General features: G+C 42.5%; 2 protein-coding genes across 2 annotated transcripts in view; one reads left to right on the plus strand and one right to left on the minus strand.

Moving 5' to 3' along the window:
• DHRS9 (dehydrogenase/reductase 9) overlaps nucleotides 1–5,672 on the plus strand; it is a 34,600-nt gene extending 28,928 nt beyond the window's left edge. The window contains exons 7-11 of the mRNA XM_081851743.1: nucleotides 1,049–1,059; nucleotides 2,143–2,508; nucleotides 2,986–3,244; nucleotides 4,106–4,269; nucleotides 5,404–5,672. Of these exons, the coding sequence (XP_081707869.1) occupies nucleotides 1,049–1,059; nucleotides 2,143–2,508; nucleotides 2,986–3,244; nucleotides 4,106–4,269; nucleotides 5,404–5,657 (1,054 nt within the window). The 3' untranslated portion in view covers nucleotides 5,658–5,672. The remainder of the gene's footprint in view (nucleotides 1–1,048; nucleotides 1,060–2,142; nucleotides 2,509–2,985; nucleotides 3,245–4,105; nucleotides 4,270–5,403) is intronic.
• Nucleotides 5,673–7,461: 1,789 nt separating this feature from the next.
• LRP2 (LDL receptor related protein 2) overlaps nucleotides 7,462–25,798 on the minus strand; it is a 143,630-nt gene continuing 125,293 nt past the window's right edge. Inside the window, exons 66-79 of the mRNA XM_081848899.1 lie at nucleotides 24,336–24,479; nucleotides 23,549–23,714; nucleotides 22,165–22,293; nucleotides 20,737–20,957; nucleotides 19,450–19,626; nucleotides 17,735–17,854; nucleotides 17,549–17,639; nucleotides 15,531–15,598; nucleotides 15,256–15,376; nucleotides 14,143–14,272; nucleotides 11,933–12,043; nucleotides 10,698–10,805; nucleotides 9,952–10,023; nucleotides 7,462–9,022 (exon numbers count right to left, since the gene is read on the minus strand). Coding sequence (XP_081705025.1) covers nucleotides 8,861–9,022; nucleotides 9,952–10,023; nucleotides 10,698–10,805; nucleotides 11,933–12,043; nucleotides 14,143–14,272; nucleotides 15,256–15,376; nucleotides 15,531–15,598; nucleotides 17,549–17,639; nucleotides 17,735–17,854; nucleotides 19,450–19,626; nucleotides 20,737–20,957; nucleotides 22,165–22,293; nucleotides 23,549–23,714; nucleotides 24,336–24,479 — 1,820 coding nt within the window. The 3' untranslated portion in view covers nucleotides 7,462–8,860. The remainder of the gene's footprint in view (nucleotides 9,023–9,951; nucleotides 10,024–10,697; nucleotides 10,806–11,932; nucleotides 12,044–14,142; nucleotides 14,273–15,255; nucleotides 15,377–15,530; nucleotides 15,599–17,548; nucleotides 17,640–17,734; nucleotides 17,855–19,449; nucleotides 19,627–20,736; nucleotides 20,958–22,164; nucleotides 22,294–23,548; nucleotides 23,715–24,335; nucleotides 24,480–25,798) is intronic.

Here is a 25,798-nt window from a genome sequence, read left to right on the forward strand (position 1 = left end):
CAAAAATAGGTCCCACTCTATGAGTATTGTATAGATGATGATGGTGATCTTCATTTTATTTAATTTATTGATGTTGTTGTTGCTGCTGTTGCATTAATATCCAGTCTCTCTTCTACCATGGAACCCAAGGCAATGTCAATGTCTTTCTTAGATAGTCATCTCAGGAAAGTGGTGGCCTCAGATATCGTCAGACCAGGCCCTGAGATTTGTTCATTGGTGATTCCTAAAGTAAGTGTATTTAGGCTCGGTGTCTTGCTCTTTCAAGGGAACAATCCTCAGTCCAATGGGACCTACTCACAAGTAAGTGCACATAGGGCTGAAATACTTGCCAAAACAATTATGGATGTGCCTTAATGATTCTGCCTGAGCTCCCTCCCCCATCACCTAAAGCAGGTCTGCTCAGTTGATAACCCAGCAAGCTAATTCTACCAAGAGCTTGATAATGGGGATCCTGCCTGGGGTGGCATAGACAGGTTGTCAAGGGCCTGGTATACCACCGTCAACAGCTGCTGGGTGAGCTATGTCTGGCTCAGTGGGTCATGAAATGGGCAGTCCTGATTTAAATTCCCCTTTATCTTTGGCCTGCATTTCATGTGGCTGCTGTAATTGGTGCTCTCCTTGAGCCTGCTGGTTATAATTAGTTTTCTATCTGACAGAGATTTAAGAGATAAAAGGCTCATGTAGATAGATCCATAGGTACTCAATTGCAGTGCCTTACTAGTACTGTATCTTATGCTGATGACACCCCATGTGAACATCAGCATAAGAATTTCCTGGTGAATTTCCTGGTGGGAGGATAAGTGGAGATACCTGTGGTGTTAAATAATTTATCAAGCATTTCTACCAAAGTATCAATGTGGGTATCGCTTTGAGGTAAAGCTTTTTTCTGGCCCCACTTATCACTAGCATGTGCCATTCAGAATGTGGCTTTACTCACTTCTGACATCAAGTGTTTAGGGAAGCACCGAAGGACCACATATTTCTGCCTCTTTCTTCTTGAGTTTTGTTCAGCTGATGGTTTGTGTGCTGTGTCTTTGTAATTTTTTAGGGTGAACGTTTGTGATTTATTTTTACCGGCTCTTAATTTTTATTTTTTTTTGTACTGTACTGTATTTTAATTGTATGACACCTTGGGAGGGTTTAAATAATTACTGTAAATCAGGGCATTTTTTCAGCCGGAACTCAGTTCCAGCCCCACTCAGGTGGGTGCCATTGCCATTATAAAAGAATAAGGGAGGCATTCATGGTGAGTTCCGGCACCAATTTTTTTTTAGAGAAATAGCATTGCTGTAAATGTTTCTGGCTATATTTGCTGACTTTATTGCTTACAACTTCCCTGTGTAACTCTAACAACATGCCAAGATATCATCATTACATCGCCTCACAATTAAGAGCATTCATTTGCCCAAGCAAACATGTGTTTTGCATGCTTCATCTACAAAGATGTGCAGATAGAAAACTTCCTTGGCATCACTTGCTGAATAAACACTGTGCCACATTTTTGTTACAATGGTCAGGCTAATGAAAGGCAGTCAAGAAAGAAAGAGAAAGAGAGAAAGAAAGGCACTCTCACACCATGCTAAATCTAGTCTCTGATAGATCAGACTATAGATTGTCAGCACCAGTATCAGCATACAAAACACAAAGCAGAGGGGTCATTATACTCACCAAAAAGAGCCCAAAGTTTGCGGTTTGCTCAGGGTTGTGATCTGTTTCCATTGCAGAATGGCATTGTGGGAAGTAACAGAAAGAACACAGTCCTCCACATCACTTGAGAGCCATCAAACTCCCCTCCCCTCTCCCTTCACTATCCTGTGTTCATCATTGCCTTGAATACTAATGAATGTTCACCACAATGGGCATTGCCCCAACTGCTAACTGAGCTCCCTTTTTTCACGTTGAAGGGTTTTTCAGATGGGAGTTAGTGACCAATATAGAGCAGATGCCATCTTGAAAGCAGCAGAGAACTATTGAGAAACTGCTGTGGAGGAATCTGCTCCTCTAAAGCATGTTACTCTTGGATACTATTCAGGTTGTGCCAGAAGTCTCTAGCTGCCAACTTATACTGACGGGAAGATTCAATGAAACTGGAACGGGAAACAAAAGCCTCTGTGAAGTGCCCAAGTTGACAGGAATGGTGAGCACTTGTGGCAGATAGGTCCACACACTGCTGTCCTGATGTTGTTTCAGATGGCGGACAGATAGGGATGATGGCTGTCATCCTTTCCATCGCGGTTTGCTGGTTCATCAGAGACTGCCTAAAAGTGGAAGGACTGAGGGGGAAGTATATTGTCATCACTGGATGCGACAGTGGCTTTGGCCATGCCCTGGCTAAGTACCTCGACCAGAAAGGATTCCGCATCATTGCTGCATGTCTCTCAAAGGAAGGGAGTCAGGAGCTACTAGCCAACACTTCCTTGTCATTGCAAACTGTGGAGCTTGATCTAACGGACCCTGGCAGTATTGACAAGGCTGTGGAGTTTGTGCGGGCAGAAACGGAGGGTGCAGGTAAGCAGCCTATAGAACAGAGCCTTGCTTTCAAAAGACAGGGGGCACCTCGAGGCAACCTGAATTGAGCATCCATTCAGAATGGTTTGCTCAAAACTTGTCCAGATGGTCTACAACGTCTGTGGGGTTTAAATGACATACGCTATTTCTCGAACATTAAGCCTGATTTGAGGCACCTGGGCTCCAAAATTCCCTAGGTATATGCATTTTAGATTCATTTCAGTTTTTAAAACACAATTATACACAGTGCAAAATGTCAAGATAAAAGTATTGTTCATGTGATATCATTTACTTCTGCTAGTGTAAGAATACATGGTGTAACAAATTACAGCCAGAAATTTTTCATATATAGATATATAGTGTAACAATCTGAGGTCAGGACAAGTCTCCAAACCCACATTACCAGTTCATTCTCTGATATCCTTTCCATGCTTCTTCACATTTTTTATTTTTATTATTCCTAAAATACTCAAACAGGACTGTATGGCTTGGTAAATAACGCTGGGAGATCTATACCCATGGCCCCCACCGACTGGATGCAGCTGGATGATTTCTACAAAACCCTGGATGTCAATCTAATGGGGCTGATTGGGATTACCTTGAAGCTCCTCCCCCTCCTGAAAAAAAATAAAGGAAGGATTGTCAACGTGTCAAGTGTTCTGGGTCGCCTGGCATTTCTAGGGGGTGGCTATTGTGTGTCGAAATGGGGAGTGGAGGCATTCTCTGACACTTTGCGGTGAGTTGCCGTGGACTTGCGGGTGACAGATGGTAGATTACTACTGTCTCTGTGATCATAGAGTTGTAGAAGGGATCCTAAGGATCATCGAGTTCAACCCCCTGAAATGCAGGCATCTCAACTAAAGCACCCGGGACAGATGACCACCCAACCTCTGTTTAAAAACCTCCAATGGAAAGAGGGTTCACCACCTCCTGAAGGAGTCTGCTCCACTGTCCGACAGTTCTTACTGTCAGGAAGTTCAATCACATCTGTGACTGCCTGCAACTCAGGCTGAACTGACTGAAAAGTATAATTGTGGGTTCACGTGGAAAAGAAGACAGGAAGGCCAAAACTCATTTGTCACAACAACTATTTATAATAGCCAGTTGTAGGATTACTGTGGAAGAGGATGCATCAGGGCTACAGCGTGGAAAAAGCTAAGTCAGGAGCATTTGCTTCCTGTAAGGGTGGCACAATCTTGGATTTGCAGGAGGCAATATGCAGGCACAGATTCCACCTACAGGACCCCATTCTGGGTGAGAAGCCAACACGCCAGCACTGTCTGCTTGACATGCATAAGGTCCCATGTTCAATCCTCAACATCTCTGGCTAAGAGGATCTTGGGTAGCAGCAGGTGATCTTAATCTCTGCCTGGTATAGCTTGATCCCATTTATTCCAGTGGGAAGGGAACCATAAGCAAACAAATAAGACTCACGTGGCCTAACTTTTACCATTCTTTTATTAACATCCAGCAGGACATTGCATATGCCACGTGCATCCTCTTCAGTTTCACCTGCCCCACAGCCTTAAGATTGCACTATTAATTGGATTGGTAAAACCCACCACAAACTGATGAATTTTTAAAATTTTTCTCTTAGGAGGGATATGCATCATTTCGGAATAAAGGTGAGCATTATCGAGCCAGGATTCTTTAAGACAGGAGTAACTAATATAGGGGACATTGAGAGAGACCTACAAAGACTGTGGAACCAGCTGACTCCAGAGGCCAGAGACTCATACGGGGAGAAATACTTCCTTGATTGTAAGTGCAAATGTCCAGCACAAAAATTTGGGGTGGTTTGAATGCCTGCATTTTATTCCAATTATTTGATGATTTCTGCAAGGATTACTTGGCGTTATACCAAACTTAATGTTTTGAAAATGAATCATTTCCAGCTTCGAATCATTTTGTTGACTGTGATGGGAAAGAGCTTCAGTTTCGATAGGGAGGTATGGGGTGGGGTGGGATGGGAGGGGGCCTGAACTGTTTCCCGAGTTGGAATGCCATTGATCAAATGCATGCGTTTTCAAAAGATCACACTTCATGAAGGCAGAGAAAAGTGACCATGGGGAATTATTATTTGGAGCACCAACTCATAGCTCAATGGTAGTGCATAGCTTTGCATACCAGAGGCCCTGGGTTTAATCCTTGGCATCTCCAATTACAAGGACCAGGTAGCAGGCAGTAGGTAGGATCTCTTCCTGAGACCTTGGAGAGTCAATTAGATGATACACAACTAGGTAGGCAAATAACTTCACCTGCCATAACTTCACCTATGCTCTTCAACTTAGCTTTCACAGGATCTAGGGAGGTCTTATAGATCCTGTTATAGTCAAACGTTACAGGTCGCATCCAAAATATCTTGCTATATGTATATGCAGTCTCTTAAACTGGATTGCATTGACAAGGGAAACGAAAGGGCACCTTCTGAGTGTAAAATAATCTTGGTGAATTGTGAGGCAGGCAAGATCTAACAAGCTGCTGAGCAGAGTCTTACTGAATCAGCATCTTCAGTGCTGAAAGTCCTCCCATCTTGTCCAAACTGTTAATGTGCTACTACGAACAGAAACTGGCAAAATGCAACTTCACAATGGTACCTCTAAGACAAGACTGGCACAGCAAGACACCCCATGGGACACATTTAGAAAAACAGGTGCACAGATGACTCAAGAAATTGTGTTAGCTGCAGGTAATGGGGTTTCACGCTGTATTTTATGCAGACCTGACTGCTGTTGAATGAATTAGGAGTTGCTGAGTTTTATGCGCAGCATGACTAGTGGGGTAAAAAGTGTTTGCATCGCTGCTTTAGAACTACAGTTGTGTTTTGATCTCTGATCCCTTAGCTTTTAAAATCTGGATTTTCACTTGATTTGATGGGGTCTTTTATCTTCCTAGCAGATTTAAGGCTGCAAAGGCTATCCATGAGAAGGCTGTGTGATCCTGATGTTTCTAAGGTCACAAAGTGTATGGAGCACGCCTTGACCGCCAAGTACCCAAGGACGCGCTATGGAGTTGGATGGGATGCAAAATTATTGTGGCTCCCGCTCTCCTATGCCCCCACGTTCCTCTCTGACGCAATGCTGAGAATGCTTTTTCCAGTTCCAGAGGGTGATAGTAATCCAGCAAAAAGATATCAAATAGATGTTTAAGGCAGGTGAATGTGCCAACATTTTGAAGCAAACTGTTCGTCTCCACGGTGCTCTTATAGACTCTTCTATCTTGCCTGGTGAATATAACTTCTCTGAAATTTCTAAACACAAAATCATAGGATTGTAGAGCTGGAAGAGATACAAATCTAAATGAAATAAAATACAACTGCTCAGTGTTGAGGGAAATGCTCATGCTGGGACTGAGTCTTGGCACAAATTAAGCCCAAAGAGTTTACAATGCCGAGCTTCTTAGAATTTTTTCTATTAGGACATTATTGGTTCAGTACATGATTTGATGGGCACAATGGTCTTGGAAAAGGAACAGGATAAAGGTTTTGTTTGCTTAAGGTTTTCTGATTAATCATTAAAAACTAGCTCAATTAAAGTTTACCTCCGTTCACCAGAAAGAGAGAAAGCCACACAACAGGACAGTACAGCAGCTCAAGAAAATCCCATATTTTCTTCCATGCTACTTTGTGCGAATGCCAAGCAGGGCTCAGGATATTGAAATTAGATTTCTGTTAAATGCCTTGAAAGATACCTAAATGGAACTTCCGTTCAAGAAATGGCTTCTAATCAGAAAAGGAAGGTTGTCCTTGTGCCAGGCCCAAGCTATCATCAATGAAAGAACTGAGATCTTAAAGCTGATGTAAGAGCACTGTTGCAATATAGATATCTCCCAAGTTTATTACCCATTCATCAGCATTTTAGTGCAAATTTCTAATAAGCACATTTTAATACACAGCTTTGACTAACGTACATTTTTGCAAGCCATTTACCCTAATATAATGCACTTGGGATGTTATTTTCACTAACAACATCATTATTATATATTATGCCGTTCCCATAATATATACATTTTGATAAACATTGTTCATCTGGAGAACTATACCACAAAATCCAGTACATGCAAATTTCTAAGGCTAGCTTTCTCCCTTTTTTTCCTTTGCACCACTTTATTTCTTTAAAACTGAACACTTTTCAATAATACATACACACATAAATGGCCAGCAATTTTAGTTCACATATCATTTGGGGGAAGTGTGAATCCGATAGATTCAGCTTTAAACATGTACTGAATCAAACTTCTCCATTCTTAGCAGCAACAGACCTTTACTCCTCATGCCATGCAGCTTTGCAACTGACCGGTTTGCTGAAAAGCTACCTGAATAGGTCTTTTATGTGATTCTGGATGTGGCTATTGACGTTTCTGTGCTTGGACTAAGTAAGTGCATCTGAAGCCACCACAATACCAGGGAGGGGCACCGTGGCCAATCACTAGCTCTGTCTCACAATAAATGACAACCATGTCCTTAAGAGAGGAAAACACCTTGATTCATCCGTAAAGCATTTCCACCACGATCACCCTCTGCAGACTTTTTCTGCAGATTGCCACTTATTTGCATTTGGCTGCTAACAATCCCATGGACCTGAACTGAACTGTGTACATTTATTTTCTTTTATTTGATAAGTTTTATATATTGCTTAATCAACAACAAAAGTTTTCATAAAGCATTCATAAGGAATTTTATCTGTGCTTAAAAAAAAAAAGAATTTGGGGAGTTCACACCTCTTTAAAAAATAAATTAAGGACATGCCACCACGAATGACCACTTCAAATCTTTCCGATTTGCATGTGATTGTGCTGCAAGTTCCCTTTTCTGCCATTTTCTTTTGAACTACAAACTATGTATAAGCATATCTAGCCTTGGGGAAATGGTGGTTGTTTCCGACTTCTGAACTCTACCCAGTAGATGAGAATGCGGCTCAATGCTCTACAGTCCATCAATGATAACACAGGCAATGATAAAACACACATTAGATTTATTCAGCAGCAGCATTTTCCAGTTTTCTAATCAAAGTACGTATCAAGGTAATAAAACCAAGCATATTAAAAGAGGGATAGCACTTGACTTTGAGAATTCAGGTGTGTGTGTGTGTGTGTGTGTGTGTGTGTGTGTGTGTGTGTGTGTTTGTTTGTGTGTGTGTGTGTATGCACTCCAAACAGCAGAAGTCTAGTCTGTTATGAATTTCGAAGCCTGGCGTTATTCTGAGTAGCTAGGTCAGGAACACTAAATGGCAGCTCAGACTATTCCTGGAGTGGCACATACAATTTTCCTGAAGGGGTTCAAATTATGGCTACAAAGCAGTCTTGATCAGTAGTAAAAACTAACAAGATGTATAGTACAAGGCTGTATCAGTAAAAATGGTTTCCCTTTCTATTGTTGCCCAGCTCAGGAAATAAATAGTTGAAAAATATCAAAAATGTTCACATGAAAAACATCGGAGACGGCTCATTTTAAAGCGTACCAGCACTGTTCATATTGCTATGGCACAGAAATCAAGCATTTTGGATAGCAGACTAAAATTGGTTTTCACCATACACAAATGACTTGCAGAGGCTTCAGCTGAGAATAGAACTCTTCCATTGATGACCAGGAAAACAAGTTGCCAAATTAAATGTGGATGCAGCAAAAATGTAAAGCACACCCCAGCTTCCTACAGACATTTGGAATGACAGTGTATAAAACTGGGACCTTAAGGAAAAGATGATGTCTGAGGGAAAGAAGGATTCTATTCCCAGCAGGAAAAATATTAGCCCGAAAAAAACATTCTGTGCCACTTGTAATTCTTTTGTTGCCCAAGAAAAGAGTTGTGGAAAGTGTTCGTGTTCTGTTTCTTATCATACAAAGAGGCACCTATTTTTCATATGCTCTGGTATGTAAAACAGAGATGGATAGAAGCACCAGTGCAGACTTAGCAGAGCGCTGCCTATAAATATATGCTCTGAAGGTTGTTGCAACTCAGCAGAGGGCCACCACCTTCTCCTCTATATTATTTAGTATAATTAATTACATAGGGGGTGCACCCCTCATGATGCAGTTTCAGAATAGATTCATATGAAAACATCGACATCCAGATAATCTTTCAGAAATTTACAAATGTACAGTATATTTATAACATTACTTTCAGAGAGTGTCAGTGCAAAGATATACATATAGTACACCGTGATAATTGCTCATAAAAATAGGCATTGACATGTGTAAAAAATAATAACAACAAGGCATGGTTTCAACAGATGTCTCCAGCTAAAGGCTAAATATATTTCTTTATAAAGAGATGTGAACCATTTTTTTTCCTCCTTCTGTTTACAAAAATATATGTGCAAACGAGTGTGCCTAATTATTCCCTATTTGAGCTAGTTATACAACAGAGTCCTCTTTGACGAGATTGGCGGTGTCTTTGAACGAATCCTCAGTTGCTGTATAGGCTAACGGTTGATCTCTTTTGAGAATGATCTTCTGAGGCAGTGATGGAGATGGGGGAGGGACACTTTCAGCATCTCCCCTGTGTTCCTTATCCATCTGAAACAACAAAATGTATTGTACGATATGCTCTGAACATAGCTCTCCTCAATTGACGCCTCAGTTTTAGTGACATAAGCAATAGATCAACACACACACACACACACACACATTCTGTGTGTGTGTTGATCTATTGCTTAATGTGCTTTACAGAGTAGAGAATAGGTCTGAGGGACCTAAAATCTACCATTCAACACAGGGGAAACAGCAGAGGCAGTGGAGACAGGGAAGCAAGCAGCAAGTCACTAATACATAGACTTAGTTACAGGCTCTGTTACACCTGGGCATGGGAACTTATGCAAGCTCTGCTGATGCACATGGGAGTCAGGAACGGAGCCCCCACACAAAATGATCTCTGCCTGTAGTCTCATATCCAATAATCTTACAGGACATACAGCAATCCTTTCTGCTATGCCCAGAATTCTACTATCTTACACATTCCAGAGTACACACTGCTGAGAAAGAGAGCAGTGCAGCAGAGGGCATCCCTGCTGAATTGAGGTCCCCAGAGAATCTGACCTACTTCTTAGCACTTGATTCCAGTGGGAGCTGTGTTGGGCTAAGGCCTGGGAGCCCAAATCCTACCACTGTCATGGTGAGGTTCATGTTCATACGCATGGCATTTATCAAAGGGTCCATGCCCTTCAAAAAATGGCTTCTAATCAGAAAAGGTTGTTTGTCCTTGTGCCAGGCCCAGGTTATCATCAATGAAAGAACTGAGATCTTAAAGCTGATGTAAGAGCATTGTTGCAATATAGAGGTCTCCCAAGTTCATTACCCATTCATCAGCATTTTAGGGGTCCATGCCAGTTTTACGTTTTAATCCATCTGTCATAATGACAAACCAAGAGACAGACAGACAGATGTCATCCAGCACTGCCTTTTTTGTGTGTGTGTGCCAATAATGAATTTGAGCAAATTGACTTTACCTCTGAATAGATTGGATTTTCAAAGTTAGTACTCTGCTTCAGTTTTCTTTTAAAGAAGCTCCACTTTGACTCCTGGAAGTGTAAAAAAAGAAGTTTGAGACTTTGCACTTATTTTTAGATCAATGGTGATTCAACAAACACAAGCTGAAAAACGGAACTATTCCAAAAAATTAAAAAAGTCTGACTATTTAGCACCTGGTTTAACCAAATGACAAGGATGATCATCACTGTTCCTGCAGCACAGACTGAGGCAAAGGTGGAGAGAGGAAAGACTAAAACAGATGCATGGCGGAGTTAAACAGGCACAACTTTTAGTTATCAGATCTGAACCAGGCCAAAGTGTGCATAAAGTGAAACACAAGAGGGCAAGAATGGGTGTAAGAGGAGAAATAAACAGGCATAAAGATGCAGATATTTACAAGTGATGTCCACCTTTAGTTTTTGTAAACAAAGCATTCTTGGTGCATATCTAAATTATATGCAGTATCATGGAAGGCAAATATTATTGGCTGATATCCAATGAAGCAATAATTAGAGCAGACCCATTGTAATCAATGCACTTAAGTTACTGACGCCATTGATTTCAATGGGTCTGGCTCCGAGTATGCTTAAAATTGAATATCCCACATTCATGAATCAAGCGCTGTATGGCACACAGAGCTTGACGTCCAAGGGCTCTACTAAGCAGGATGCCTCATTCTCCATATTCAATCCTGGCACATTTTGCAGGAACAGCCTTCTATTACCGGTGTTGCATCTGTACTTGCAGGAGGCTGAGGAGCACTGGGAGATATTGGCGTGGCATATACTGGATTCTCGAAATTTTCATTCCCTTCGCTGCTGGAAGCTGTTACCTGTTGACACAAAAGTGTTTGAGAAAACAGCAAAAACATGCGAGCTATTTTGTTTCTTTATTGCATTTATATACTAACTGCACTCAAGGTGGTTTTAATTTTTAAAAAATAAATACTAAAGCAAATAATATAAAATGTAACATTGACCAGGTGTCATGGACTGGTTGGACATAGAGGAATGGTGGGAGGAACCAGCTGGGAAACCACCAAGGGAGTGGTGGCGGGACAATGATGAGTGATCACGGAGAGAAGAGGGAGAAGGCTGGGAGGAGGAGGTGTTGGAAGATGAAGAAGTAACAGGGTTTAGTGAGCAAGGAGAGTCTGTGGCAGAGGGAAGTCAAGAATCAGGGGGCAGAGGCAGATGCTGAAGCTGAAGCAGGAGAGTAGGAAGAGGGAGGTCAAGAGGCAGATATGAATCAGGCTGGTGAAGAGGAACAGGTGTCTCCTGCTGCTGCTGTGACAAGCTCCTCTCCTCACTGGTCTCCCAGAACCAGCAAAGGCATGAAGAGAGAGGAGGTGAGATTAGCGCCACACAGGCACAGTCTCCAATTGCTTGCAAGAAACTTTGGAGAGCAGGAGACATAAATATGGCTGCTGGGAGGCAGAGACTTTTAGTCTTGGCAACAGATTTCATGGAGTAGGGACCTACAGGGCATGAGCTGCTGCGTTCCACTAGGCCAGAAACTCAGCCAAGTCTGTGAAGATTGTGTTTCACTAACTCCAGCTTTGAATTGTGCGATTTACTGACCAGCTTGCTCTGGGATACCAAGGTTGGGAAGGAGGGGACAGTTTAATTGAAGGAGCCCCTTGGTGTCTTCTCTGCCTGCCTCCATTGTTCTCTTCCTCCTTCTCCTCACAGGAAAAGATGGTGTCCGTTGGGTGCTGTGTGTGTGTGTGTGTGTGTGTGTGTGTGTGAGAGAGAGAGAGAGAGAGAGAGAGAGAGAGAGAGAGAAATGGGACAATCTGAGCAGAGCAGGCCCTAGTGCTGTCTTGGGCTGCCTGTCTTGCTCTCAAACATCTTCAAACCTACAGATGTACTTTCCAAAGAAGGAAGACTGGTGAAAGCAGTATCAAATGGTTAATAGGCTAAGAAATATTAAAGACCACCTATTATGTTTGTCCCTTACTTGTGTGGGAGGGACTACGTTCATGTCCCCAGCTCCTCCGTCTTTCGTCGTATACATCGGGTTCTCAAATGTGATTGGCTGCTTCCCAGTTTCAACAGCAAAGTTTTCATTCTGAGAACAACAGTGAGATGCTCACTTCCAAATAATATTGTGTGGTTTTCAAATAAGTTTTAAGCAGAGTGGAACTAATGAACCCAACCTAGTCATGGTCATTAATTTCACTGGGTCTCCTCTGAGTAAAATATAGCTGAATACCATCCATTAATTTTATAAATTCTTAAAGCAAAACGTAACAGTAACATAAGAATTCCATGTAATTTTAATTCTTCTGGGATAAATATTTTCTCTCTTTTAAAAAGAAACAACCAAAATATAAGCATTATATACTCTAGAATATATTCAACCCAGCATGGAATTTACTATACATTATTGTTTCCAGTGACATATGAAAAGAATAGTGTATGAGATTCAAGCCAATTCTCCTAAGTGTGGCTGAAGGATGATGCTACATAAATCATTTCAGCTGGTAAAAATAAAAATATTTTCCCATCAGTCACTAAAAAATGCCACGCAACAGAAGGCAAGGTTCTACAAATCAAACATCTTGCAAGAAAATGCACCCAAAACCATAATTTCCAAATAGATACTGCACTGTAGAGCAGGGATGCGGGAACCTGTGGCCCTCCAGATATGATTGGACTACAACTTCCATCATCCTGTGCTGGCTGGGGCTGATGGGCTTCGGAGTCCAACAATCACTGGAAGGCTGCAAGCTCCCTCTCTTGGGTTCAAAAAAACCCCCCCAAAGAATCAGCTAATTAATGAAAAACAGGAGGATTTATTTGTTTTTCATGGTGGGAAAATGGCTACTTTTGGAGGGCATGTGCATTAGTCTTTGTTTTACACTGGGAATTTATGTTCTCCTTGAGGACAGAAGGTTAGTTGGAATGCGGAAGGGTAGGCTGAAACTTCAAATGAGTATCTGACAATGGAGGAGATTCACCGCCTAGGGGAATACCGCAAAAAACCCATTTTAAGGAACTAACAATAAGAACACTGCAAACATGCCGTCTAAAAGCTGGCAAGAAAATTATGGAAAAAGAGGGAACTGAACTCTCTTCCTCAGGGCCTATGAGGCAGAAAAGGCAGGGCATGAAACTGCTCTCTGTCAAAGGCACCGCCAGCTGCCTTCCTGTTTTGAAGGAACAGAAATGGACAGAGGAGAGTCAGAGTCTGTTTTTCCTCTCAATGGCAGAAGATCAGCCTGCACAAGGAGGCTGAAAGGCAGTGCGTTTTAGGATATGAAACCTCAATAGTGCCAATTGATAGTAATGTCAATTCCACTGTGGCCTGGAGCAACCTGCATTGGGAAAATAATATTTACTATATCCTATATTTGTCTGGAAATGTATTCTAGGGTCAGGGTGTGTCTCTGTGTGTGTGTGTGTGTGAGAGAGAGAGAGAGAGAGAGAGAGAGAGAGAGAGAGAGAGAGAGAGCCCTCCTACAGTTTCCTGATCAACTAGAATTCCAGTGTACAACATTCCCCAACAACTCCACGTGTAGAGAATTTGCCAGTGCGATCTTTGGCATAGTTACGGGATCTTCAATATAATATTCAGAGACAGCACAACCACCTCTGAAAACACAACTGGCTCTTAAACACACACATTTATTTCAACTGAACATGTGCAAGGGAAGCTCCATGTGAACAGGGTGGTTCAAATCCAAGATCCACCAGGGTGAGACAGTTTGGATCCAGTGGATCTGAGGCTTTCTGGGCTCAGAGGGCCTAAGCTGCTTTTTAAGTTCTCACCCTGGCTGAACTGGAGATATGCCAGTGTAAGTTCTGCAACCTGGTTTAGCTGGTGGAACTCAAGTCAGTGTTACTTACGCCAAAAGTGGTGTAGCAGGGGAACCATGGGAGCAAGGAGAGACTTACCCCTACTCCAAACCCCTTTCAGCTCAGGCATGTGACCTCGCAACCTTGCAAACACTCAGCCCGGGGGAAAAGGATGGAGTAAGCTAAATTTCTCTAAATGTTTGGATTGGGGAAAACATGCACCAATAGCTAGGATTGTTCTGGAAGTGTGACCCTCATTTTACAAAGTATGCCCATTTTTGGTAGGCAAAGCATTTCCCCATCACAATACTACGGTGAGAGGGCAAAATGAGACACATCATATGGGAAGGGGGGGGGGGGAATTCTTACCATTTGCATTGCTCTGTCAATAGCAGATTCCGCTCCAAAGCCAGACCCACCAATGTCCATGGTCACATCAGCTCCAGGGCGGAATGTTACCCCACTGCCATTTTCCGTGGATTTTACAAGAATGCTTAGGCTTTGAAAATAAGAACATTTTTTTAAAAAAAACAACAACAACCAGCAGAAGATGGTTTAATAAACATTACCTTCTCATCGTGTCTTTTTTAAATCAAGTTTTAATTGTTTTGAACTGATGTGGTAATAATAACTCATATGATTAAAAAAAGAAAAGTCAAACTATTTCTTGAAGAAAGGCATTTCTAACACTGCAAGCAGAAGTTTCCATTGCTACTTAAGCTGAGTCACTTAAACATATCTCTACCGTGAGCCAAATGTCCTCAGGGGTAAGGGCTGGAAAAGTGTGGATTTGTTGATATGGCAAGATATATGGGCTCACTGCGAAAGCTACACATGGCACCTCCAATCTTGAACACAGACAGCCCCTGTACCCATGTTTCTTGCTCTGTCCCTTCTATAAGGTGACTCGTGAAGAACGTCTGGGTATGTATTGGAAAGGCAAATAGGGCTCTACAAAGACATGGCAGATAGCCAACATAACTAAAAACTTCTTTATTCATTATCCGGGATGAACAGTTGAGCGACAGCTGGATGATGCTGTCAGTTTTCAACAAAGACTTTGTGAAGGACAATGCTATTGATTATGTGTATGCAGAGACAAGTGGAAAGCAATCTAGGCACTGGAGTCCAGCACTCACAAGGTATCAGTAGCTAAATCTGAAATCCCAGAGACATGAACCAGAAAATGCACATAGAGTTGTGTCTACTGTGACTTCATGTTTCTAAGAGTGTCAATAAATTCTTGCTCTTCCTCCAATTCAAAGCAACTCTAAACATATTTTTCTTGCAAGTGAACCACACTGAACACGGTGGGACTTACAGGTAAGCATATATATAGGACTTGCAGCTGCAGGAAATGATGCTTCGAAACATGTATGGTTTTGTTGCTTGTTATTAGCAGAGGCCATTGTGAACCACTTTTAACACCTTTAATGTGTACAACAGCAATATATTGAGACATTTAGACCTTGCAATACCTACCTTGGAAATTTGGGAAGCGAAGGTAAGAGAGAGCCCGTCCGTCTGTAATTTAAAAAGCCTCCCACAGCCAGAGATCCAATGATGATAGTCAGAATGATGGTCAACAACACGGCCACTGCTGCTACCAAAGAAGACAAAGGGTAAGCGAACAATACGGAAGATACCGCTCAGATGTCAACACTGCCTCAAGAATAACTTATAGATTGGCTCTCTCATGCAAATGTTTTCAGGCCTGTGCTTGGTTATTCTGGATAAAAGTATAGTTCAAAGCTTACTTGTCCCAGGAGGCACACCCCGCGACAATCCTGCTTCGCAGTAATTTCCAGTATAGCCATACGGACATCTGTAAAAGGGAAGCGAGATGCCTAACTGGAATTGACTACTAAAACATTGGCTCTATTTATTGCCCTCTGTGAGGTACATTGGCATGGCATGGTTTTTCAAACTCATTCCTTAGTAATTACATGTTTCAATGGGAGCACACACACACATCTCTGCTGACTGTTTACTTGGAAATGAGCATGTAGGAATGCTGAGTCACAAATGAAAGAATTCAGCTTTGTAAACATTAAAGAAGTTCCAGTGGAGTATCAGTGGCCCCTATAGGCTCAGCTGAACGCAAGTGTGTGTGTTTCTTTTTTGCTGTTCTTAAGAGATATTCCTTTAATTGGTAGAACAGGCATCTGAGTAACTTGTCCTCTGACCCTTTCTCTTAAAAATAAAAAACTTGCTGCATTTAAAATTGTCCATTTTTCATTGTCCAGCTTGCCGTTTCCTCATTTCCGAGGCAGCAGATATTCAGCTTTACAAACACCTTTAGAATGAGGTCTTAAGAGCTACAATGAGCAAAAGCCTCATTTGAGGTGAGGTATCTGTTCTTGGGCTGTACCATTTCAGACTACTTCCCCTCATATAATTTACCATATTTTTTGCTCCATAAGGCGCACCAGACCATAAAGCCCTAGTTTTGGAAGGAGGAAAACAAGAAAAAAATTATTCTGAATCTCAGAAGCCAGAACAGCAAGAGGGATCTGGCTTCTGGGATACCATGTGGCTGTTCTGGCTTCTGGGATAACCGCGCCAAGCCTCTTCAGGGCAGCGGGATGAAGGCTCCCCCTGCCCAAAGAGGCTGTGCGCGGCTAAGGCAGAAGCCAGGGCAAGCGCGTGGCTGAAGGTGCGCTGCGCAGTTCTCCCTCTGTGCGCAGCACCTCTCCGTCGCAGGAGAGGCGCTGCACAGAGAGGGAGAACTGCGCAGCGTCCCTTCAAGCGAAGCTGGAGAAGGATCAGAAGGAGACCCTTCTGTTCCTCCTCCAGTTTTGCAGGACACGCGTGTCGGAGAGGCGCTGCACAGAGAGGGAGAGCTGCGCAGCACCCCTTCAGCGAAGCAGGAGGAGGAACAGAAGGGTCTCCTTCTGATCCTTCTCCAGCTTCGCTTGAAGGGACGCTGTTCCTCCTTCTGTTCCTCCTCCCGCTTCGCTGAACGGGTGTTGCGCAGCTCTCCCTCTCTGCGCAGCGCAATTCGCTCCATAAGGCGCACTCACATTTCCCCTTACCTTTTAGGAGGAAAAAAGTGCGTCGTATGGAACGAAAAATACGGTACTCCATGGAAATTCAAAGCTAGAATAGGGTACCCTACAGCTTTCGCCCCGATGTGCTAGTTTTGAATGTGTGCTGTGGGATGAGGAAACATTCAAACATTCTACACACCCCTTCCACCTGCAGCTTGAAATGGCACAACCCAGCAATGCATACAGCTTATCAGTGGGGCTGATGCTCATTGATTCTGGTTTTCGGTACCCATGAGCACTGAACACATGAAGAGGCTATCAAGAAAGCACTGACTAGACCTGCTCTCATAGCCACTGACATACATGCGGGCCATGATGCGCCCTGGCCAATGCAAGATTGGGACCAGTCTGAGCATACGTAGATGCGTGGGGTTCCCTCTATGGTGATGGAATCTGCACAGAGGACTTTGCTAGTGGGCACTCAATAGAATTCCAAATAAACAGAAGCTCTGGCTGACCAGGATTCCTGCTCCCATGGAGGAAGCACTATGTGGCATATATGCATATAGCTCGCCCATCAGACTAATGCTGTTTGTGTGTCAGCAGGATGCGAGTATGCGACTGGTGTACATTGTTCGCGAGTCGTCTTGAGTGTATACTGAAGAAAGGCAGGGTAGGGAAATTTTGTAACAAGCATCTCTTTTCGCTTGCAGACTTTGGTGATGTTATAAAGAGCAGATCTTCATGTGCTACAAATCTCACCTGGCCCTTCCATATAAACTTACTTGCATTTAGGAAGCTCACTTTCATCAGTGTAGCATGTCCCTCCATACATGCACCTACAGGCAGGAGGCATCGTAGGAGGAGATTCAATGGCTATAAAAATGGAAAGCATGTGTTAATAGTCTTTATGTACTCTGCAAAACATAAAGCACCTTATCAATCTCCAATTATTTCCACCATTTCTTTACCTGCATCGCACTCTGTCGAACTGCCTTCCACAAAACGAGCTCCTTGTGGACAGGCACAGGTGTATCCTCCAGGTCTCAGCAAGCAGAGGTGGCTGCAGACATCCTTGCATGGATTGGACACTGTAATGATAAACAAAGACACACCCGAAGATCTTTTAGGAGAGCTAATGGGATCCTTCCAACCAGACAAGAGAAATAGGTTGGGAATATGGAAGCTGTAGACTCAGTGGAGACACAGTGCTGCTCCATAGGCTTGCAGACTTGTCCCTCCCCGTCTCTCGAAGACATTCTCCTGCCCTGTCAGTTTCTGAACCAATCGGTCATGTTATCTCTGCACTGGTGTTTCTGTCATTCGCAGTTAGCGCCAAGCCACAGTTTGCAGCCATGACCAGAAACAGATATTTCACTAACAGTGGTTAGTGAAAACACAGGCAGTCAAAATGCAAGCCATAGTTAGTTACAAAGCTCATAGGAAGGGAAAGATGGCTGCATAAGAGGGGAAGAGAAAGGAATAGGGAGCACCAGGCAAGCCTAATTTCCTAGAAGAATTAAGTTGGCGCCAGCCTCCTAGGACAGAAGCAGGCACTACAATAGTAATGTGTCTGAAGAGCATCTTGAGTGTTTTGCCCCATTTCTATTTATGGCATACACCTCAGGTAGTGTCTTGCTGTTTTAACTACACTCCTAATACATGCTATTTCCTGTCCTCCCCAAATGGCAAGGGCAGCTACAAAATAGTCCATGCCTGAGATGGGCGATGCAGGCAGGCAGGTGAATTCATTACTGCCTCTGCCATGAGATGAGCATGATGTACAAATGATATATTGCGGTAATAAAATGGGAACAACATGCTTCCTCTCTGGCTCACAACCAGCTTTCTTGGATGTTTTAAGAAATACGATGCCGTTATTTCCTTCCAGTTGTTGGTCTAATGATTGAATTGCGAGAAGCTTTGTATGAAGAGCACCCTTCCAAAATGGTGCCGCACAAGGTGGGAAGCCTCTGTCCATGCAGATGTGTGCTCAGTATTCAACCACGCCCATCATTCATTTTGTGGGCAGAGGCCAATTCCCACCTTGCCCTTTCTCCCCAGACAGGTGATCAGAAATTCTTAAAATGGACAGTAACAACCTTCTCTTTTGGGCATGTGGAATCTCTCTCATCTGAAGGGCCACATTCCAACGTGGGCAGCTTTCCAGGGGCCACAGGAGAAACAGAAGTGCCTCACCCAGAGGAAATAGCCCCTCCTTTATTGAACTCCGCCTCTCCTTCCTATTCTCCGTTTGTGCCATGAAGAACCATAACAACACCATATCACAAAGGGGAGAAAATTGTGTAGGGTGGAAACAGGAAAAGGAAGAAGGCTTAATTCACAGTTCAACCAGAAAGGCTTATTCAGCAGCTCACTCGGTGAGGACTCTGGCCAGCACCAGTTCTATGCTTTCAGAAACACCAATATCATGCGCGGAGAGTTGTTGTAAGCTATTAACATTTACATAAGCACTAGGGCAATAAAACTATTCCAATGTATACAAGAATGTATGCTTTTTTCTGCATATTTTCCTTTTTATATGTATCTTTGTTTGCTCCTTCTCAATTTTCCTTCTTTTTTCTGTATCGCTTTATTTCTTTTAATTGAAATCACCTTAACAAAATATAACTACTTTATAAAGCAAAGATTCATAGATGATGCACTATACAAGGCTGGCCATTACCTGACTGATTGCATCTGTGCTGGTGATAGATACGGACTTGAGTAAGCCAAGGGTTTATAGTCAGCATTTTTACTTTCTCTCCTTTCCCAAATTTGTCTTCTTTCCAGACCTCCCCTCTTTCCTTAGATATCCAGTATAGGTGACCCTCGAAGACATCAAGGTTGTACGGGCTGCTAACTTCTCGGTGAAACAAAATAGTAGGTAAGTTAACATGCAAAAGGAGAGCAATGTTGGTTGTTTGTCTAACTAACATTCTTGAAACCAAAGTATAACCTTCCTCCACATCATATTATGGCCATTTTCTAAGCTTTCCTTCTAGTGGAGATTAATGTATGCTTTGGAAGCAAAATCACAGTGACCTGTAGGAATTTCACAAGTAAACCAGAAGTACTTTCAAAAAGACTTCAGGTTTTTCCTTCACAAATGAAAAGAGCACAGGAATCTGCACCACTTGCCAAATCTATACTGTTGCAGGGGTTCTCAAGACTTTCTACTCTGGCTGAAAATTACAGAGGCAAGCAAAATGGTGGCAAACAGAAGCAGAGCTTGGCATAATCTGCAGGCAATTACTGACATACTTTTTTACTGAATTCTAATCCATCTTTGAAAATTGCTGAATTATTTGTTGCAGCATTTTGCTTGCGGCAAGAGATTGCACAGCTTAACTTTCCTCAAGATAAATGCAGACATTTGCTCTGGAGGCATTGCTATATGCTCTGGGGGTGTTTTACTCATCTCCTGCCATTTCTTCTCATATTCTCCTTTCAATGTTCAATTTGCACCTGTTCCCATACACTCACTGCAAACTGTATGTTTCATTCATCCCTCCTCCCTTGTTCCCTTCACATTCACTTCCTCCTATAGAAAAGCTTTCCCTTCTTATACCCTTGCTTTCTATCCCCAATTTACACTACTACTAATACCTCATTTTCTTCAACACCTCACCTCCTTTGGCAACTTTCCCTCAGTGGAGAGACCTTCCTCCCTACCCCCGAACTTCTCTGCTTCCTGGCCACACCTTTACAAGAAGTTATTGGTACTGGCATTAGTTGAACCAAAAGCACTAATGGTTAGGGATTGGTGTTGTCAAGTGTGGTGGCACTGAGCTGGCTATGACACAGAGGGCCACTTGAAAGTTTGAGTAACTGTAATAGTGCAAGTCCCTTGTCCCTCACTTCATCGATAATAACCAACCTGCCCCCAGCCATCTGCCACCATAGATAGTCTCCCAAGTATCTTGGAGAAAACTTGGATTAAAATTGCCTCAGTCCATGTTCATATACATACGTCCATGCAGAACAGTCTTCCTGTCTGTTCCGTCAAATCTCATTGATTCAATTAGGTTTTCCTTCATATCACTCCAGTAGATTCTGTCATTGTTCAAATAATCAACTGAAAGGCCAGTTGGCCAGCCAAGGTCTTCAAAGACCAATGTCTGCCTCTGCTGCCCATCCATCCAGGCGCTTTCGATTTTGGGTTGCCTTCCCCAGTCAGTCCAATACATTAGCCTGAGGAAAGGAGAATCAGTATTTTTAAATGGTTAGATACAACATAGCAAAGCACACAAACACTATACAGAAAAAGAGAGAAATCTCCATGAAATGAGAATCAAGTCGGTAGGAACTTGGCAGTTCATGGCTGACCACTTTTTCCCTCAGAGAAATATGCTCCAGAGTCCTTTTGTAGCTATCCAACTTTATTTCATATTATGTGCACACGGCTCTGTTTATCTGTTCTTGCTGCATTTCATTTTATTGATTATTTCTACAGTATTTCTTTGCCTCTTTTATCCTTTCTGCAACCTTGTAAGTAAGATTGAGAGATTACGATGTACCTAAAATCAAGACAATGGTTTTCACAGCAAAATATCCAAACTATTGCCTCTCTGCTGTGTCATGAAATTATTTTTTGTTTCTAAGAACCATTCTCTTTTTCTCTTTTGTGTTTTCCACCAATAATTCCCTGCTAAACTATTTCTTTACAATGTGCTATTTCATGTTACATTGATAAATATTCCCTTTAAAATGATAAGTGACTCCCATCAGAGGAGATTGGCACCAATAACTCAGACAGACACTAATTATGCTTGCTGTTTCTAAGCTATGCGGATTTCGCCAATGCACAGACAGTGGAGCCCAATACCTAGACAAAGTAAAAAGCTACTAATGCCCATCAATATGAGGATGATTTGCTTTTGAAACTTTCCCACAATGTAAGGGTTCATTGTGGCCTATTTTGTTTGTTTGTTTGCATGCTGCTTGCTTTTTATGCCCATTTTTACGACCATCTGCTGATGAGAAAGCTATCAGCTGCGCTAAAACAATTATCGTGCAACACAGTTAACCCCGAACTGATGTACTGCTTGTTATATGTAATTGGAGTGTAACTGGTGACTTTAGTTATTTATCAGTTCCGTTGTAAAGAGAAAACAGCAGAATTCAGCACAAGGGTCCCAACAACAGAGGGGAGGGAAACCATTTGCCCCACTTTACTGAGGTCTGTCTCTGCTTCCAGTCGTGACTTAACAATAACCACGAGAAGCCTTGTGACATTTGCCCATCGCAACCTCTGTTAGTTATTCAAAGTATTTCAGGTAACATATAGAATATAGATATTAATGTGCATTAGATATTTCCTATTCATTAGATATTTTAGACAGTTCATGCAGCATCTCCTTTCGTTTATATTCATGCTTTAAGCTGCCAAAATGCTTACCCAAGTTTGGGGTTGACAGCAATAGCTGCTGGTTGGTCCAGTGAAGAGTAGACAAGCCACTTTCGGTATCTCCCATCAAGCTTTGCCACCTCTATTCGATTTGTCCCAGAATCAGTCCAGTAAAGGTGCCTAGTTGAGATCCAATCACTTTTTTTTAAATAAAAAATGAACTGTGTATTTTGTCAACATCAATTACAGTGTATGGGAAAGGCCTTTAAAAAATATTCAGTAGTAAAATGCCAAAAATTCAGAGACAATGCCAAATAAATGTGATACAATGCACACGAGTTTATGGTTGCTGTGTGAGAGATGTAAATCCCCTTGTTCTAATCCCCCTATTTGCTCCGGGTTTCCCTCTCAGTCCCCTGGAACAAATTTGGGTAGGCAGGGAGAAGTCCCACTTCATGAACCAAAATTGTTTCACTCATTAAATTACATTGTTGGGATTCAAAACCTGGTGTCTGGAGCTCACAAAAGAACTGATATTAGATCTGGAAGAGATATCAGATCTAATGCAGATGTGGGAAATAGGATCTGATTGATGGGATTCTCCCCCCCCCCCCCCCGCAGACCACTTGTGGGTACAGACTGGTTCATCTGTCAATCATCTGATGTCACAATGGCCCAACTTCAAAGGAAAAAACTCGGGAGTGCTAATTCAAGCTGTGTCTGATTTTAAGCTGGAGCTGTAAAGTGTGCTCCTGATTCTTCCTTTTCATCAAAAAGTCACTGCTTTTTTAATGTGGCACCTTTTTGTGTGAATTTGGCATAGCAGAGGGTTAAAGAAAAAAGATGGGAAATTCCAAATGTGCTGCCATTTAGATGCATGGGGGACGGGGGAGAGTTGTGCTCCTGGCTCTTCCTTTTGGCCATAGCTTTAGGTTTCTCATGCTTGATGTCGTACACCTGGTAAAGTGCACATGGGTTGCCCAACACGGCAACCTCTGAGGTCTGGGAAATGTTTAATTAGTGGTTCCCTCGCACTGGACAAAAGGGCATTAATAATCATTAAAAGAAATAATAAAAAGAAGCTAAAGGTCAGAAATCAATCCTTCATTGTTTCAAAACAGGTAGAGTACCCTAGATGAGCAAGCACCTGCATACATGTTTTGAATGAGTCCAAGACTTTTAACCAAAAAGGTTACTCTATTATCAAGCTCTTCCAGCCTGGTCTTTGACTCCAACTCCCATCAGCCCCAAGCTGCATTGCTAAAGCTCAAGGATGATGGGTATTGTAGTCCCAACATCTGGTGGGTACCAGGCTGGGGAAAAACATTCATTCATATATATATATATGTGTGTGTGTGTGTGTGTGTGTGTGTGTGTGTGTTTTCAAAGATGAATAAGGTTTTCTGAACCATTTTTATTCAGTTTTTGCTCTTACCTCCCAACCCAATCCACAGCTAAACCAACGGGACTGACCAGGTATCTCAGGTTCAAGTCAACGTCTTTCACGGGATTATTTCCGCTGCTTTCAAATGTGGGGATATAGGCACGTTTGATGGAACCAAACTCTGAACCACGCCCCATAATGCTGTAGTATATGACACCTGTGGAAAGTTCAGAGATCACTTTCCTTTTTTCTGTCATTAGAAACAATTCATCATTTACTCAGGTCAAGATCAGACCCTAAGGTCACTCAGTGCTTCTGTTGCAGATATAAGGCAAAATATAAGTGAATTGTCCCAAATCCTGACTAGCACTTAAAATGGGCACTTTTAATGAGGGGAACCCCATAGCGCCCTAGAGACCCAATAACTTTATATCCCAGAGAGGAGACTCAGAAACAGGTAACAGGGAGATGGTTATATGTGACGTTGAATCCCCTCAAAATATTTAATTAACGAAGCTGCTGTGTGGGCAGAACAAGGTCTGCTCGTGTAACAGGACTTTCCATCCCTCCCCTTCTCATGTGTGCCCCCTAAATCTGCTCTGGAGGGTTGGGGGGGGGGGGACCAGGTTTAGGTGGGGGAATGGGAGGGGGCACGCAGGGGAAAGAGAGGGGATAAAGTCCTGTTGCACAAGTGGACCTCAGCTCCTGCTAACATACCCCAATTAGAGTACTGTTGAATTCCACCCATTACTTTTGTTCCTGAGGCCAGATTAAAAAAAGAACCTTCTTTTTTAGTTAGCTGAGGGATAGCCAGGGGGAAAAAATCAAATATACTCACTGAGGCCTATCCCCTCAGGATCCCAGTGATAGTCTATGGCTTGGATGTGCTCCTCATTTTCAATATAATCAGAATACTGCTCAGATGACATATTATACCTTCGAATGCGGACGTTGTCAGGCAGGAGTAATATTGGTGGGTTACCTGAAAAGACAGTTAATACATTTTGTCACTCCTGTGTTTAGCAATTATTTCCATCAGGGAATTCAGGGTAAATAACTGATGTGTCAAAGTTTCTGCTTCCATTTTGAAGAAAACATTTTTTTTCTGAATCTCTTGGACCACTTTGGACTGGAAAGGTTGGAAAATTTGGAGGCTGTTCTGCAAATATTCAATGTTTCCCCTGCTATGGATTTTAAATCCTTGCTATCCCATAGTTATACTTGGTAGCATTGTTTCTTCAAACAAACCTTCTTCAAAGGTGAAGGGTGTCAGGATTCAAAACATTGGTTTTTATATCAGTCACTTGTGCAGACCTAATGAAATTGGATGACCCATTTTATCTTAGAATAGCAGTCCCTTGTACAGTAACACAAACAGCTTTCAAAAGTTGCCTCAATTTCAAAAGTACCTTGCCACACGGCACGAAGATGCTCGAAAAGCAGGGCACTATGGACAGGGCATTTTTTGAGTGGTGATGTCCTGATGGTAGAATACCCTCTGAGGAATGGCTGGCTGGCACCTATATTGTGGTTTTTTAGACACCAGTTGAATTCCAGTTAACTTTATTTATTTTAGTAGTATTGTAGATCAGGGCAGCATTTCCCCCCTCTTTCCAGATTTTTAAGCTGCTTTTTTTTTTTTTTTTTTTTGCATCATTTTTGTGTTTCCTGGCTTGTGCTTCTAAAGATTTTCTTTCCTAAATTATCCTTTTCATCAGTTATGAAAAATCCCTTGTGTGAGTCTTAACGGACTTGCTATATAAGCCTTCTGATTTTTTTTTTTTTTATTGCCATCAGTCTGCTATCCATTCCGGGGAAAATATTTGCCGCTGTTTTACTGGAAGAACTTCTTTCATGGGTCCATGAGAGAAACATTCTACCGCCAGAACAGATTGGCTTCCGGAAGTCAGCATCAACCATGGACCACTGTCTAACTCTCTATCACCTTGCCAGTAAATACACTGCACCAAGGCAAGGCCACCTGTTTGCCGCCTTCATGGACCTGGAGGCCGCCTTTGATTCCATTCCTAGGCAGAGATTATGGTCCAAACTTGCCCATCTGGGAATTGACCCGCACCTCCTCTCCCTAATTATTTCCCTTTATTCAAACACCACAGCTCGCGTCCGAATTGGTCCCAACGGCTCCCTTACCACTCCATTTCCAACAGCCAGGGGCGTCCGACAAGGTTGTCTCCTGGCCCCTTTACTATTTAATCTTTATCTTCATGATGCTCTTTCCCCTTTGAAGCTAGCAATTAAGTATCCTCCCCACTTAGCAGGCCACCCCGTTGCTTCCCTTTT

Source organism: Podarcis erhardii, assembly GCF_964252035.2.
Source record: "Podarcis erhardii genome assembly, chromosome: 1".
Classification (NCBI taxonomy): Eukaryota; Metazoa; Chordata; class Lepidosauria; order Squamata; family Lacertidae; genus Podarcis; species Podarcis erhardii.